Consider the following 16,222-nt stretch of genomic DNA (forward strand, 5'->3'; position numbering starts at 1 on the left):
TGAGCTGAGAGGCAATGGCTGTGACTGTGTGAGCTGGGTGTGGTAGACCAGCACTGTCCTCTGCTTCCTGAGCCTGCTTCCACCTTGACATCCTTCTCAACAGCAACCTATTTACTTATATATTTGAAAGGCAGAGTGACAGAGGAAACAGAGCTATATATATATTCCATCTGCTGGTTCTTCCCCCAAATGGCCACAACACTCAGGGCTGGGCCAAGCTGAAGCCAGGAGCCCAGAACTGCATCCCACATGGGTGCTAGCTACCCAGGCACCCACAACATCACCAGCCGCTCTCCCAGCTCCCAGGAAGCTGGTTTAGAAATGGAGCGGGCACGATTCAGACTAGCACTCATATGGGATGTTGGTGTCACAGGCGGTGGCCCAACCTGCTACACCAGGATGCGACTTTCTCTTAGCCTATTTTACATCGTCCAAGAATCTGTCATTACCGATCCAAAGCATCAACCTTATCTCTTCCTTGAAGTGAAAACTGATTTGGATAGCATAGCTGATTTTCTTAAATTTCTGAAACACAGCAACACCCATTGTTCCAAGTTTCTGGGCTGCTCTGCCAAGTTTCAGTCCGATTCGCTGTCACTCCCAGCATCCTCCGAAGAGCTGCTGCTTTCCTCGGCCACCTCTGCCACTTTGTAGGGAAGGCTTTTAGGTTTCACAACTGGAAGAGTTAGGCATCATTAAAAGCATGCAACACAGAGCCCATCTCTACCTCTATGTTTTGCCCAATGCAACCATGTCAGCTTGACTAGCTCGGGCTAGTAATTCGGTACTTCCTTATTTTAGGCAATGACCGAGCAGGTTAATTTTACATGGTTATAGGTAAATTACTTTCTTAAGGGGAATAGCTTTGAAAGTGTTGTAGGAAAATTTTAACCTTTTAGTTAATACTCAGATCAGAACGTTTGGCAGCTGGGGCAACCCCAAAGAACTCTCATTTCTGTGGGTGTCTCTAACGGCCATTTCTACATAAGCTGGGTTCCTGATGTCAGCTTAGTGACACGTCTACCTCCCTGCATTCAGGACCCCCGCCCCCTCCGGGAAATGGGTACTCTGGGTCTTACCCTTGGGGAAGTGACTGTCCTCTTCACACTCTTCCCAGTGATCAAAATCGAAGGCCACATTAGGATTCTGTCCAACATAACAGTTGGTGTAAGTGAACAGATACAGCCCCCGTCAGAGCGGAGAGCAGCCAGCCACACACAGCTCACGTAAACTCACCCTCTGTTTGAGCAGGCTGCACCAAGATTCCCTTTTCTCTTTGACAAGAGTAATCATGGGTTCATCATTTTTTATGATACACGTGCAGTCATCTTTTATTATGTTGGCTTGCAGCTCCATATCAGCCATGTAGAATTTATCTCCCACCCAGGCGCTACGAGGTTAAAAACAACCAAGTTAGCCCTTGCGAGGCCAGAGATCAGATCTAGGGCACTCTGTAAGACATAAGGGAACCTACCTAAAGACCACTCTGTCTGTAGAATATTTACACTGGTAGTCTTTTACGTTCTTCAATTGAATCTTTAAGATGACAGCATCATCTTTTTGGAACCATTTTATTTGTGGGTGGAAGCTAGAAGGAAAGAAGAAATCTTTAACACTCATCATTTATCTACTTACTTAAGAGAAGTAGATTCGCCAAGAGCTGTTGGTCATACCTTTTCCCATGTGGCTTTGGGGTCTGGCTAATGGTAGCATCTCCGGTGTTTTCAGATAATGTTTCTGTGGAAAAGCAAAGTTAAGATTTTTCACATGTTTGTACACACCTCTAAAATGAATTACCGGATGAAACCTTTTTCTTTTAACATGTTTCATACTTGTTGGATAGTCAGATATACAGAGAAGAGGAGACACAGAGAGGAAGATTTTCCATCCACAGCTTCACTCCCCAAGCAGCCACAACAGCCAGAACTGAGCCAATCTGAAGCCAGGAGCCTGGAGCCTCTTCCAGGTCTCCCATGCTCCCATGGGTGCAGGGTCCCAAGGCTTTGAGCCATCCTTGACTGCTTTCGCAAGCCACAAGCAGGGAGCATGGGAAGTGGGGGCTGGTGGGACACAAACTGGTACCGATATGGAGTCCTGCTGTGTGCAAGGTGAGAACTTTAGCCACTAGGCCACCATGCTGGGCCTTTAATGAAACCTTTCAATGAGTAACTATTCACTTAGGAGCAAAACTGGCATAGCAACCCAAGCATCCAGCTGAAAAAACATAATTGGTGCTCCATATTTGTAGAATCTATATAAACAGTTTAACCCAACTCAAATTGAAAATATTTTTAAAAACCAGTGGGTCATACATGAACATGGATCGACTTGTCCTCAGTATTTTGAAGTAGTCTAGAGATGACGTAAAGGACCCAGGGGGGAGGGGTGGCCTTTGGCCTAATAATTAGGACAATAATGCGGATCCCATATTGGAGCTCCTAGTTTTGGCTTTTGAGTGCAGCTTCCTGCTGCTGCAGACCCAGCTAGGCAGTGGTGACTGTCCCTTTGGGTTCCTGCAATCCACACAGATGACAAGAATTGTGTTCTTAACTCTAAGCTACTCTGGGCATTTGAGGAGTGAAGCAGTAGGTGGGAACTCAAGCAGATAAATAAGAAAAACACTAAAAATAATGTTTTGAAGTATGTAGCTTCTGTATAAACATGACACCGTTTTGTCGAAGGGCTTGGGTATACATGGGTTCTGGGCCCGCAGCATGGGCCTGGAGCCAGCCTTCTGTAGATACTGAGGGAGATATCATAAAAAACTAAAATACACATTATTTAGTAAAAGTAACAATGTTAAGCAAAACTGGCTCTGTCAAACACTAAAAGAACCAGTAAGTTAAAACTCTTGATGACAAATTTTATTATAGTTGCTGGCCACAGGACATCCCGAGGGTTCAGTTCTCTTTGGTGCCATCTTAGCCTGCCAGGAGCCCCCAGAGGAGACTCCCAGGCCAGTTGGAATGCACAGCGCACTGCTGAGCTGCAGTTTCTAAGACAACCCAGCTCAGAGTCTCTAACATGTACGGCTTCTGCCCAAGAACCAGAGCAGCGATGCTCACAGCAGCTTCCATCACAACAGCCCCATATGGAAAGCCACGACATGCCCCCCTGGGGAACAAGACTGTGTATAGTCATAATACACAACACAGCCTGACATTTAAGGGGAAAAAAAAGTAAAAGCCTTCCACTACTTGCAATACAGAGAATATTTCCACAGATGTAATGTTGATTGCAAGAAGCCCAAGTGTGGACTGACTGCATGCCTCCAGCTTAACAAAGCTAATGTCAGAGATCAGAATAGTGACCGAGTGCAGTTCTGAATGGGAGACTGCTGGGCTTCCGGAACTGTTTATGAGCTGATGGGATGTGGTCACAGAGGTGTATATATAAATATACGTAAAGCTGCTGAGCTGTTCACTCAACAGCGTCACCTTCACTGGATCCATGTTGTACCTCAAGTAACACAAAGGAAGCAATTGAAAAAGAGAAAAAAACCACCCACTAGAATCTGAGGTGTCAAATGCAGAAACAGGGTACAGCCTGTGTCACAGCTTCTGGATTTCACCTCAGAGTGGAAGAGCTCAACATTTCAAACAGGAATGATTTGAAGTCTTTGAATCAACATGTACCAACCAGGCTTTTGGTTTTCTGAGTTTGTCTCGGAGTTGGCACCTCCTGCCCCATGGTGCCCTTGTTGTGAGCGCAGGCCTGCAGCATCCTCTGCTGAAGGAGGCGTCCTGGGAGGAAGAGGCACAGGTTAACCCGGGGACTTCACGGGACACTCGGCAAACAGCATGGAGTTTTCCATCAAACACAAGCCCTCGGGAGTGCGTTTTCTTCTGTATTCTTTGTTATTCCATCCCCAGCAGGTAGGCACGACAGCTTTCCTGATGGACTGAGTTTCAAAACTTAAAACTTATTTGATGGGAACTTCAGCTAAAATGACTGATCTGTTCATTTACTTGCTACTTGATTTAACAGGTAGTTGGGCCTCTTAGTGTGGAAACACACAGACGTCTTGAACCCCACAGAAATATACATGCACACACACACAAAACACAACAAACCACCATCAACACCACCAACAGATCGGGGCTGAGTTAATTAACTTCTTTACTTCCTGGGAAGGCCCTACAGTGTTCCAGTGGCCAATCAAGAGAAATCAATCTCCAAACTTGTCGGGGGGTCTGGTGGTAGTGGTTCTGGTCTTACACAGGCAGCATCCGGTTCCTGTGCCCCAGTTATGTATGTCTGGGGATACCTGCAGGACTGGATGCTCCTCTCTGTCAGAGTGCAAACCCAGCTGGGATGAGCAGTGGGCACTGCTCCGCAGTGGATCCTCTGCAGCTACAGGGCCAGGTCGGGCTCCTGCCGTTCCCTATTCTGGTACATGACAAATGATGGAGACAGTAGACAACCGTCTAGACGGGCTGCAGCCCAGGACAGTGTGGCATGCACAAGCAGTGATGTCTCAGGGGAACTCAGAAAGCCACAAGTGCACAGAGGCAAGACGCATGCTCCAAGAACCCTGAGACAACCTGCTCTTCACCTTGAACTTATCCCGGGTGGGGGTTGGAGAAACTGAGTCACGTCCCACAGGAATGTGAAGAGTTAGAGCCATGGCAGCCGGGGGGCGGGGGGGAGGGTCCTCCTCAAAAATTCCACACAGAATCACCAGAGGTGCTCCATCTCTGAGCACCTGCCCACAGAAGCGAAAGCAAGGCTCAAACAGATGCCTGCGTTCCCACCAGTGTGACTGACCTGCGGCTGGACAGGTAAACAGACCATGGGGGCACGGGCACAGAATATCCTCAACCCTGAAAACGAGCTACGAGCTAAACTGTCCGATCCCACCTAGACGGGGCAGCCAGGGCAGGCAGAGAGGGCAGACGGGCGGTCGGAAGCTGCCGGCTGTGGCAGTCACAGAGACGAACAGAGGGAGTGGGGAATGTTGTGGAGGAGAGCGGATACCCTGTCCGGCAGGTGGGTTTCAATTTGGGAAGATGTAGAGACTTGAGGAGAGACAGTGGTGGAGTGGTGGTGGTCACGCAACACTGCGAATGAGTGGAGGTCTAAAAACAGTTAAAATGGCAAATTTCATACTCTGTGCATTTTACCACAATGAAAAAAACCATTTAAGACATTACTGTGATTTTCCAAGCTGCCCTAAAAGCAATCTAGTCCGATTTAAGAAGCTCTGCTCACTGTGGTTTCAATTTGTGTTTCTCTGATGTTTGGTGAGCGACCTCAGAATCAGCTGGACAGACTGCTCAAGTCTGTCCCCCTTCCTGCCAGGTGTCCTAACGGGCAGGACTGCCACCCCAGATCCTTCAGCCGACACAGGCTGGAGGCTGCCAGAGTACTTCCTCAGTCTCAGAAATGCTGCTTGGGCGGGCGAGGGGTGGATCAGTGGGCAGCCCCTATGAAAACTGCTGGATTCCAGAGCTCATCATAACCCAGCCGTTCTGCTTTATTAAAATGCCATCAGTAAGGCCAACACTGTGCTGTAGCAAGATAAGCCTCCAGTCACAGCGCTAACGTCACACATGGGCCATCTCTGCTGCTCTGCCAGAGCCCAAGGCCTTGTGGCCCGGCATCCCCACGGGGGAAGCTCCCAGCTCGCAGCCTTGCAGCAGCTCAGCACTGGCCGTTGTGGTCACCTGGGGTATGAGACAGCAGTCAAAAAAGAATTTTCTTTCTCTCCTCTCTATAACTCTGTCTTTCAAATAAAAACAAATATTTTTTATAAAGTATCAGTAAGTGCACCAAAAGACATGTAGGACAAAACCATTCCTCGCAGTAACACAAGGATGGACTCCTGATGACAATGGGCAAACGGATGATGGCATTTCCAGAGGACGCCACCAAGGGACGGGGTGCCGCCGCGGGAGCTGAGCCCAGGCTGTTGCCCACGCAGCAGGACGAGGCCGCGCCACCAGGGAAGTGAGGCACAGAATCAAGACGCTGCACGATCCACTCCGGTACAAAGCCAGGATCCCCTTCTGTGCTTCCCCACCAGCAGCCCCGAGCGTACACTGTCCTCCTGCCACAGACTAGCTCCCCCAGGGGCGCTCAGGAAATCCATCGCACTGCACACTGGGGCGTGAGCACTCTTCTGTAGGAGAGCTAATAATAATAATAATAAAAAGGTAACAATTCTTTTTTAAAGATCTACTTATTGGAAAGTCAGATTTACAGAGAGGAGAGACAGAAAGATTTTCCATCCGCTGATTCACTCCCCAAGTGGCCACAATGGCTAGAGCTGAGCTGATCTGAAGCCAGGAGACAGACTCCCGTGCAGTGCAGGGTCCCAAGGCTTTGGGCTGTCCTCAACTACTTTCCCAGGCCACAAACAGGGAGCTGGAAAGGAAGCAGAGTGGCTGGGATATGAACCAGTGCCCATATGGGATCCCGGTGCATGCAAGGTGAAGACACTTTAGCTGCTAGGCTACCATACCAGGCCCAAAAGGCACTAATTCTTTAAGAAACACAAGTGAAGTACTGGACTTTTCATAGTACTCCTCAAGAAGTAAGAGCGCGGATCAAACAAGATCCCCCAAACCTTGGTAATTATCAAAGTTCGAGTGATTGGAACATGCAGATGCAAATTATCCTTTCTACATAACAGTGTGCTCAGTCTTTCTACAGAACAGCTCTTCCAAACGGAGGCAGAAAGCAACTCACGGGGCGTGGCTTGGACTTCCTTCAGAAGTCGGCATTTTCGCTTCTTTGTATAACTTTTTCAGTTGTTCTACATGTTCTGAGTTATCAACGCCCATTCCCATTGACAAAATTTCGGCTCGAACGTTATAATCAATGACAGATGTTTTCAAATTTGCAAGTTTTGTAACATGCACCTTGAATTAAAGAGAAAACAATGTTTACAGGACCACACTCTGAACTGTAACCGGATCACTCGCTCTCACTGAGCCGCTGGCCTGTCCCTGCAACCCTGACCACCCTGGCTCCTGTCACAGGCGCGAGGGCTCCAGCTGCAAGCTAAGGGTTGGTTCAGAACCCAGGCTGCCTGCGAATCTTCCAGAGCTCAGGTCCAGCTGCAGAAATCCAATCAGGGAGGGAGTGGGACCAACATCCAGTCCCAGAATAAAAATCTCCAACCAAGCAGGAAATTATTTTCCTGATCTTACCCTGGCTGCCTTTACCTCTGTTCACAGGCAGGGTCCTGTGGCCCGGAGCCCTCCGAGCCAGTTCAGTTCACCCAGAATTAAGCAAAACAGCAGCATCCCCAAGTCTCAGGGCTGCGTGGGCACAGCGCTGTGTGGCCCTCTCATGGAGGCTGGAAGAGTGGGCCAGCCGACCCTGTTGCTTGCTTCCCAAGTGAGCCCTGGGCGCGTGTCCCCGTCAAGGTGCGTGTGGGAAAGCTCTCCAAGAGCTTTTGGGTCAGAGCTGGTCTTGGGGGAAGCAGCAAGGGCAGGGCTGGCTCCCCACAGTGCAGCTGCGGAAACACCAGCCACTGGGCTCTCCTGGTTTGCTGCATTCTTTTATCTGGAGCTCTAAAAACTCCCTCCTCCAGAAACACGTTCCGCATTCCTAAAGAAAAACACTGCAGCACTGAAGAGTAACAACACTGACTGCACATCAATGAAGACCCCGAATCTCGTCACGTGTCTGTGAACTGTATAATCCCTTCTAAAAGCCATTTTCTCCTCCTGCCTTAAATCTTGGGCTCAAGCTCCCCTTCTAACGTGTTAAACCTGAACTCAAAACTTTGCACTGGCAACTGGAGCTCTTGGGGAGCCCATGGAGATGTGCCAACATCAACATCCGTGAGGGGTGCAGAGGCCCTGCGAGTGCCAGCTCCTTGTCTCCCATCCTCCCCACCCCTGCTGTGTCCAACAGACATTCCATGACTGAACCAGCAGGAAGCAGAGAATATGACAAGCCCAGCACAGCAGGCCTGGCTCCTGGGACCACTCATGGCGGGAGAGATGTGCATGGCTGCAGCAGTCACGGACCAGGGCCTCAGGAGGGCACAAACAGTACCCTGTGAAATCAGCTCAACGCTTCAAGATCCTTACTTGACAAAATGAAAGAGGAATGCAACAGTAGAGAAAGTCACGGTAGTGAGACAGTCTTGTCAAACTCTTGTCCGGCTGTTGAGCTGTTTGTGTGTGTATGTCACACAGGAGATACTGGTTAATGTTTCCTCACCAGAAATTAAACCCACAACCAAACGTAACATGAAAACACTTCACTTATTCAAGCTACAGGTAAGAATGATGGGTAACTTTAGGAGTCCAGAGATGTCCTTTTAAGAAAATGGCACACTTACCATTGGGTCAACCCAAACTGTATTTCCCAAAGCCAGTATTACTTTTGCATCATGCAACTTTCCAATAATTTTATGATGAATGTACCTAGTAACCTGAAAAAAAATGTGAGTTATTTACTTGAAGTTTAACAAGTTCCCAGACTCTGTATTTGCCAAACATGTCATGCTTTGTTTCGTTTTTAAAGGTTTATTTTTATTGGAAAGGCAGATTTACAGAGATGAGGCAGAGATAAAGATCTTCCGTCTGCTGGTTCACTTCCTGTGTGACCACACGGCTGGAGCTGAGCCAGAGCTGAGCTGATCTGCAGCCAGGAGCTTCTCCCACGTGGGTGCAGGGTCCCAAGGCTTTGGGCCATCTTCCACTGCTCTCCCAGGCCACAAGCAGGGAGCTGGATGGGACATGAATTGGCACCCAAATTGGACCTGGTGTGTGCAAAGCAAGGGTTTAGCCACTAGGCTATCAAGCCAGGCCTATGTTTTTGTTTTGTCCATATTTTTGAAAGTCAGAATTGGAGGGGTGGAGGCGGGGGTGGGGAGGAGAAGGGAAGAGAGAGGCAGGGAGAGGAAGGCAGAGAGAGAAAGAGAGAGAGAGAGAGAGAGAGAAATGTCCATGTGCTGGTGCAGTCCCCAAACGCCTCCATGGCCTGAGCTGGGCCAGGCTGAAGCTGGAAGCGAGGAGCTTTAACTAGATCTCGCAAATGGGTGCAGGGGCCCAAGGCCCTGGGTCATCCTCCAGTGCTTTCCCAGGCCGTAAGCAGGGAAGTGGATCATAAACGGAGCAGCTAGGACATGAACTGATGCCCATATGGGATGTTGGCACCACCAGATCCCAAACAAGTCATCTGAGCCTGACAACTTACAAGGGTTACAAGCTCATCACCCTCCTCCCTTCGGGGGTATACAGCAGCAGAGTATCATGGAGACAAATGCAGATGCACGCGGCCTTGTGCCCGGAGGCCCTAGAACAGCCAAGGCCGTGTCCTGTGAGCCTCCTGTCCTCTACTGGCTCTCACCATGTCTTTGAAAGCTCCATGAAGTGGAAGCGGTGCCCTGCCACTCCAGAGGATGGCGCAGCAGGGCATGCAGCTGCCGGCACGGAGGACCTGGTGCTGCACGCACCCTGCTGAGAGCCCCAGGAACATCTCAGGCTTTTTTGCCCACTTCAATGGCAGCAAGGCACAACGGGGGGAGCTGGCCCATCAGCTTGAGATGACTTCCACCTCTCACCAACCCCATCACTGGATTCAGAAAAAAGACCCAGAGGGCAGCCCTTGCCCACTTTCTACAGACTGCTCCTCGGGGGTCTCTCCCACACCAGCTACTCCTGGAGACAAAGACCATGACCTTCCTGCCAGCTGGCTGCCTCCACATGACCCAGCACGGCACATGGCACACGGCCCATGGTGGGCAGTCAGTATCTACTTACAATAAATAAGAAAGTCTTCTGTTTGATAAATGCTATTTTGTGTGTTTCTCCTGCACTGTGCAAACATTCACTTGCCTATTTCCTGGGCAGTGTTTACCCTTATTTATAACCCAAACTTTTCATTCTGCCAATTCTAATGGCTTCTTCCATATCCCAATAATCAGATTCTACAAAGTTTAGCCTGTGCTTCAAGGACGCAAGAGGGGAACAGAGGGTGCACAGGCCCAAGTCAGCCAGGACACTGTGGGAGCTGTGACAACGCTGCCAGCTATACCTAGGTGACAGGACCTTTCAAAAAATTCAACTGTGACCAAGGAACTGCCACACACTGCGATGTAAGCCCATGTAAGGCTGTCTACGTCTAGGAGAGTAACAGCCCAAAGTCGGCTGATCCCTCTGCACACGGGGCAGACCACAGCCCGGGGTCTCGCGCAGTCCCGTCCTCAGCCATCAAGCCTGCTCACTACTCTGGGACCTGTGGCCACACTCGGGCTGGTTGAGTCTGTTAGCTACTCTGGGATTCTCGGCTTTTCACTGTGGATGACAATCACACATAAGTCTGTTTTGTTTAATCATGGCTCAGTGCACACACTCACTCCATCACTGTAAAACCTGTGACCAGAGTCAGGCTGGTGAAGCAGCCAACTCGGCTAACCAGCTGATAGCCACTCAGGTGAGACTGTCAGTTCGCTTCACTGATGATTTGAGTCCCACTGTGCCATGCCCACAGCATCATCAGGCGCACACCTCACTGCTCTGGCAATGTGCAGGCCTGTGTCTGGCTCCTTCCTGGCAGGAAGGCTGAGACACACGGGGCCACACGGTATCATTCTGCTGTGCTTCCTCTCTGGGCATGGAGTAATTTCTTGTCTCGCAGTGCCCTGTCTGGACTGCCATTCTAGTCACCCACAGGGCCCAAAGGAGATGTCACTTCCTCTAGAAGCTTCTCTGGCTGCCACCTCTCCTTCCTGCTCCACCCACCAATGTCACAGGAATTGCCTGGTGTCTCCTAGCACGCCCATCATCTGGGTCCCCTGTGACTATGAAATCTGCCTCTGCCTCTCTGTATGCAACCCGTGTAGTGTATGCTTCAGTTTCTTCTCCTGAAGCCGATGGCCCTTTCACCATCACCTCCACTCTGTGCCGGCTGGAAGGCTGCAGGCCTAGTGGTGAGGAGGGCAACAGCGTCAAGAGCCCGGAACCTCTTGGGTTCAGAGGCGGGTCTGCCCTGGGTGGCAGCTGGGATGCTCCAGAGCAGGATTGCCAAGGGCCGTGAAGCACTTTCCAGAGGAGCCTCCAGACCGAGTGTGTTCTGGGCCCCAGAGCGCCCAACAGCCGGCAGAACAAACAGCTGAAGACACTCACCTTTGGGTTCCACTCCACTTCATTATCAGCGGGCTTCACCCTGCAAACAATGAACTCCACAGCCTGGGGGGGAAGAGCGTGGAACTGCTCTGGGAGATGCCACAGTTGCTCTCTGGAGACTAGTCCGGTCCTGCCTTCGTCTATGAACTTCACCAGGACATTGTCCAGAGCCCAAGTGTCTTCTTTCTGGTTCAGCTCTAACACCTGAACCCTAGAGAGCGACAACAGCATCAGTTTAACATACAGACTCTACAGAGCCATAACCTTGGCTTCAACTTGCCCATTACAAGGAGGACCTATAAAAAGACTCCTATGTGGTAGAGTTGTGCTATGTATTATAAAAAGGCGGACCTTCAAGAGCACTTGGAACAGGGTCATTTAAAGTACACTGACATCTAAAAGCATGCACTACTTCCTGAACAAGTAAATCCCCTTTCCCTGAGGACAGCACAGCCAACAGCCGATTAACACGTCCATATCTGATGCCCAGGACAAGTGAGCAGCAGCCCTGGGAGTGCAGTCAGTGAGCACAGCAAGCAGGTGGGCAGACCAAGGGGCCAGAGCGCTGACTGTGCATGCACCAAGCGGACCTTAGGTAATGTATGTGACCTCACCCAGACTCAGTCTGCTTCTCTGTGTAATGGGAATGCTACCCTTACAGAAACGAGGTAGTGTGTATGTGTCACACAGGGCGACAGCTCAGTAAACACCTTGGGTGGCACAGAGCCGAGTCTCACACGTCAGACCAGGCTGGGGTTCACCACCCTCCTGGGGTCACCCAGGCCTAGCACACACACTCCCTCAAACAAGCAGACAGGAGGACCTCAAAGCCACTGGAATGACAAAAAGAATCCCTGTGCCTCACCATTTCAGAAATCTTACCTGTGAAAAAGTGTTTTCTCTGCCAATCCATACAATCCACATTTCTCCACCTTTTCCACAGTTGTTTTATTATTGGAATCCTTAAAATATTCAGTCATTTCAGCATTAAGAGTTGCATAAAGATCAACACATTTGTTAATTATACGGCCAAAATAATTGGTTGCATTTGAAATATAAAATGGTATTATCTGAAACACACAAACAAACGCAGAAAACAATTTAAACCCAGCACGTACACGCTTCCCTGTGTCTGCAGAGAGCAGTACCCGAGCTCAGATCTCAAAGCACGCCAACGGGGAATGAAAAATGAACGAGGAAGTGGACCAGTCAGCAAGACAATGTGTCATTATACTTACAAATTGCAGTCTCACTTTACATTTAACAGACTTTTTAAAAATTCCCTCGTTTAAAAACATTTATTTATTTATTTATTTGATGGCTCAGTGTGATTGGTTCAATTGGCTAGTCCTCCCCTTGCAAGCACACATTCCATGTGGGTATGGGTTCGTGCTGCAGCAGCTGCACACTTCTCATGCAGTCCCTGCTTGTGGCCTGCGAGCAGTAGAGGATGGCTCAAAGCCTTGGGACCCAGCACCCACACGGAAGACCTGCAAGAAGCTCCTGGCTTCACAGCTCATTGGCCATTGTGGTCATTTATGGAATGAACCAGCAGATGGAAGGCCTTTTTCTCTATCTCTTCTTTCTCTCTACAAATCTGCCTTATTTGAAAAGCAGAGTGACAGAGAGAGCAAGACCAAGAGAGAAGGCGGTTGATTTTTCCATGTGCTGGCTGAGTCCCTGGATGGCCCCAATGACTGGTACTGGGCCAGGACAAAGCCTGAAGACAACTCCTCAGGCTCTCTCACAGGACAGGCAGGGCTGCTTTCCCAGGCGCATTAGCAGGGAGCTGAATTGCAAGTGGAGCAGCTGGGATCATATCAGTATTTTCACATGAGGTGCAGGCATCATGCAGGCAGCGGCTTAACCCACTGTATAACACCAGCCAGAAATTCCATTATTTTAAAACCTTTATTTAGGTATGAGTGGCTTCCCTTTAACTTTCAACTGTTCTTTCCTAAGATTTCTCCTTAGAAAGGCACTGCTGTCTCCTGACACACTTCTACTCTATTCCATGTAACTGTAAGTACTTTATGAAAAGCCTCTGCAGACCAGCCTCCAGGGGCCCTCGGCGACTGCAGGGGCAGAGCCTACAGCCACAGCAAGTTCAAGACAGCTCTGGGGCGGCACTGTGGCACAGCAGGTAAAGCTCCTGGCTCCAGCCCTAGATGTCAGGGCCCCAAGGGCAGTGAATCAGCAGATGGAAGCTCTCTGGGTCTCCCTCTCTCTCGGTCTTTCAAATAAACCACATCTTTAATTTTTTTAAGCTCTTCTCGGCTGAGTGTACGCAGGGCTGGGGTATGCTATGAGGAGTGCTGAGGTGAGGCACCAGGGGCCACTAGTACACCTGCCAGCACATAAAGAGGGTATTCTAGGCAGAGGAACTAAGTCACATTTAGGCAGGGAGCCCATGTTGTCTGGCAGGCAGCAGGGAAATGAAGCTTCTGTTGGGATGGGGGAGAGGTCGGTGCTGACAGAGAGTAAGGCTGGAGAGGCAGACAGGGAGGAGGTCACCCTTGGAGATCAAAAGGGATGTGGGGTTTCCAGGGACTGAATGTCCACAGCCTCTTCTGCAACCCCTCCTAACTTCATTACTTGGCACTTTCCCCATCATTACCAGGGACTTCGTCCTGCGGCAGCCTGCCAGGGACTTCCTGCCGAGGGACCCTGGCATTTGCTGGCTCCTGGGCTGAGACCGGCTTCCTCAGATCCTTCCATGGCTGGGTTCTTCCAGTTACTTAGGCTTGAGTGCTGGCTGACACCTCTGCACAGAGACCTCCCTACCTAGCCCTTCCAAGGGCCTCCCGCCCCAAGAACACTCACACCAAGACACCCCCTGGCACGCCACTGCCTCTCATGCTCTCCACAGCACTTGCTGCTGGCTGGCATCACCTCATCCACGTGTCACTTGCTGACCATCTCCACAGGAATACCTGCCCCCAAGCTCAGCAAACTTCATGTCCCCTTAGCCAGCAGTTTAAGGGAAGGCTCCATGGTAACCCGGAGCATCCTCTAGCCCGCCCCTCCTCAGGCAGTGTGCTCAGTTCTCCTTCCTGGTTAAACAGTCATGGCCTGGGAACTTCTGGGAAAGGGAGGCCCCCCGCTTGTGGAGAGAGGTCCCTCCACCTGTACCCCAGGCTTCAGCCCACCTGGTGCAGGCAGTCACTGAGTAGGAGGTGGCTTACGGATGAGAAAACCGCAAGGTGATGAGAAGTTAACTGGTGTACCCTGAGTGCATACAGCGGCAGCAAAACAGTAAAAAAAAATGCAGAAAAAAGCCACGGAGGAGAGGAAATACGCTAAGATGCTAGCGGTGATGGTTTGCAGATGACGGTAATGGTGGGGAGTTCTCCAGCGCCAGGCCCCTAAGACCTAAGGCTCTGTGTGCTAGGCTGAGCTCCTCAGCATGCTTGGGAATGAACACAACCCAGTCCCACAAGCAGCTCTCACATGGCACTAGTTCATCTAGCACAAATGACCTGGCAGAGGGAGGCGCCCAGAGAAGTTTGTGGGCTGGATGCCTGCACGGGGGCGGGGAGCGATGGCCTCTGCAGGGTGTGACCAACTCATCACCGTGGTAGCCTGGGACCTTCCGGCTCTAGCACATTGGTCTCCAGACGCCAGGAAGCTCCTTAGCCATCCTTCCCCGGCTACCCTGATGTCACTCCCCCAGGACCTCGGCAGAAAGTCAATTACACTCATTGTGGTTGCAGGATTCAAGGGAAGGACACAAAAATCAATCCTACTTAAAACAACATAACAATTGGAAAATAAACTTTAAGTAATAGTGGCATTAACAGGCACGGATGTCTGGCTCAGAGGCTAACAGGCCTGTTACGATGTCTACATCCGACTCCCACTACAACTCCTATGGTTTCCCAAACAGACTTTGGGAGGCAGCAGTGATGGCCCAGGAGCCCAGGGCCCTGGCACCCATGCGGGAGACCTAGCTTGAATTCTAGGCTCCTGGCCTCAGCCACACATATGAGAGGAGAAAGAACTGTTTAAAACACAGTAAGAAGAAGAAATAAATAAAAAACCAGGCAAATTTCTGAGTAGAGTTGACAAAAGCAGGAGCCGGCATTATGCAGTAGGTTAGATTGTAATGCTGGCTTCCCAACAGGGCACTGATTCGTGTCCCAGATGCCCCACTTCTGAACTAGCTCTCCATTAATGTGCCTGGGAAGGCAGGGGAGGGTGGCCCTGGGGCTTGGGCTCCCACATGCCACCACTCTTGTGGGAGACCCAGAGCTCCTGGCTGGGCCAGACTGCTACAGCCACATGGAGGGTGAACCAGAGGACAGAAAGTGTGTGTGTGTGTGTGTGTGTGTGTGTGTGTGTGTGTGTGTGTGTGTGTGTGTGTGTGTGTGTGTGTGTGTGTGTGTGTGTGTGTGTGTGTGTGTGTGTGTGTGTGTGTGTGTGTGTGTGTGTGTGTGTGTGTGTGTGTGTGTGTGTGTGTACACTTGTAACTCTAGGAAATGGATTACAATTTTTTTAACTGGTCCTATCATCTGAGGATCTGGATCTGGTGAGGATGGTGCTGCCGGGAGGGCCCCAAGGTGGCGCACAGCATCCACAGCGAGAGGCCGCACAGGTGCCTCCGTTTCCTTTACAATGCCAGTGATTCAATCATGGGTCCACCTACAGCCCGAACAATGCAAGCACCTCTGAAGACGTCGAGCTGTCCCCTGCTTGTGGGGAGGGGTCCCCCTCTGGCTTCTGCCTTCTAGCTGTGTCTGTCTCTCACTGTGAGTTGTCTAACCTCTTTACCCCACTCTAAGCTGCACAGGATGCAGCACCTGTTCTAAGATCAACAACTGTACGTTATCACTGACTACAAAGTTGTGACTACATTGCAGTAGGACTATGGTACTTACAAATAAAATACCTTCATTAAGATGCACAGTAGTCAGTGAGAAAAAGTTTTTTCGCAACTTACTTTAATGTATCCAGACGTGGGCAGGGCTTGGTTGGATAATTCCCTGGGCATGTCTATTTCTGGATTAATGTGGTGCCGATCAGGACAAACCCTTTGATCTCTGAGAAAGAGAACATTAGACTTTATAACCAGAAAAAAATTGCAATAAGTGTTGATAAGGATTAATTGCTGATAAGAAGTGTTCTTTAGAAAA

General features: G+C 50.1%; 1 protein-coding gene across 1 annotated transcript in view; it reads right to left on the reverse strand.

Annotated features, from left to right (window-relative positions):
- Positions 1-213: 213 nt before the first annotated feature.
- Positions 214-16,222, reverse strand: part of TDRD12 (tudor domain containing 12) — a 68,154-nt gene continuing 52,145 nt past the window's right edge. Inside the window, 11 exon segments of the mRNA XM_040976558.1 lie at positions 214-676; positions 1,080-1,146; positions 1,237-1,390; positions 1,475-1,588; positions 1,674-1,737; positions 3,640-3,743; positions 6,691-6,863; positions 8,300-8,392; positions 11,091-11,301; positions 11,973-12,160; positions 16,030-16,129. Coding sequence (XP_040832492.1) covers positions 579-676; positions 1,080-1,146; positions 1,237-1,390; positions 1,475-1,588; positions 1,674-1,737; positions 3,640-3,743; positions 6,691-6,863; positions 8,300-8,392; positions 11,091-11,301; positions 11,973-12,160; positions 16,030-16,129 — 1,366 coding nt within the window. The 3' untranslated portion in view covers positions 214-578.

Source organism: Ochotona curzoniae, unplaced genomic scaffold (genome assembly GCF_017591425.1).
Source record: "Ochotona curzoniae isolate NIBS_2020 unplaced genomic scaffold, NIBS_Ocur_1.0 contig_2699, whole genome shotgun sequence".
Classification (NCBI taxonomy): Eukaryota; Metazoa; Chordata; class Mammalia; order Lagomorpha; family Ochotonidae; genus Ochotona; species Ochotona curzoniae.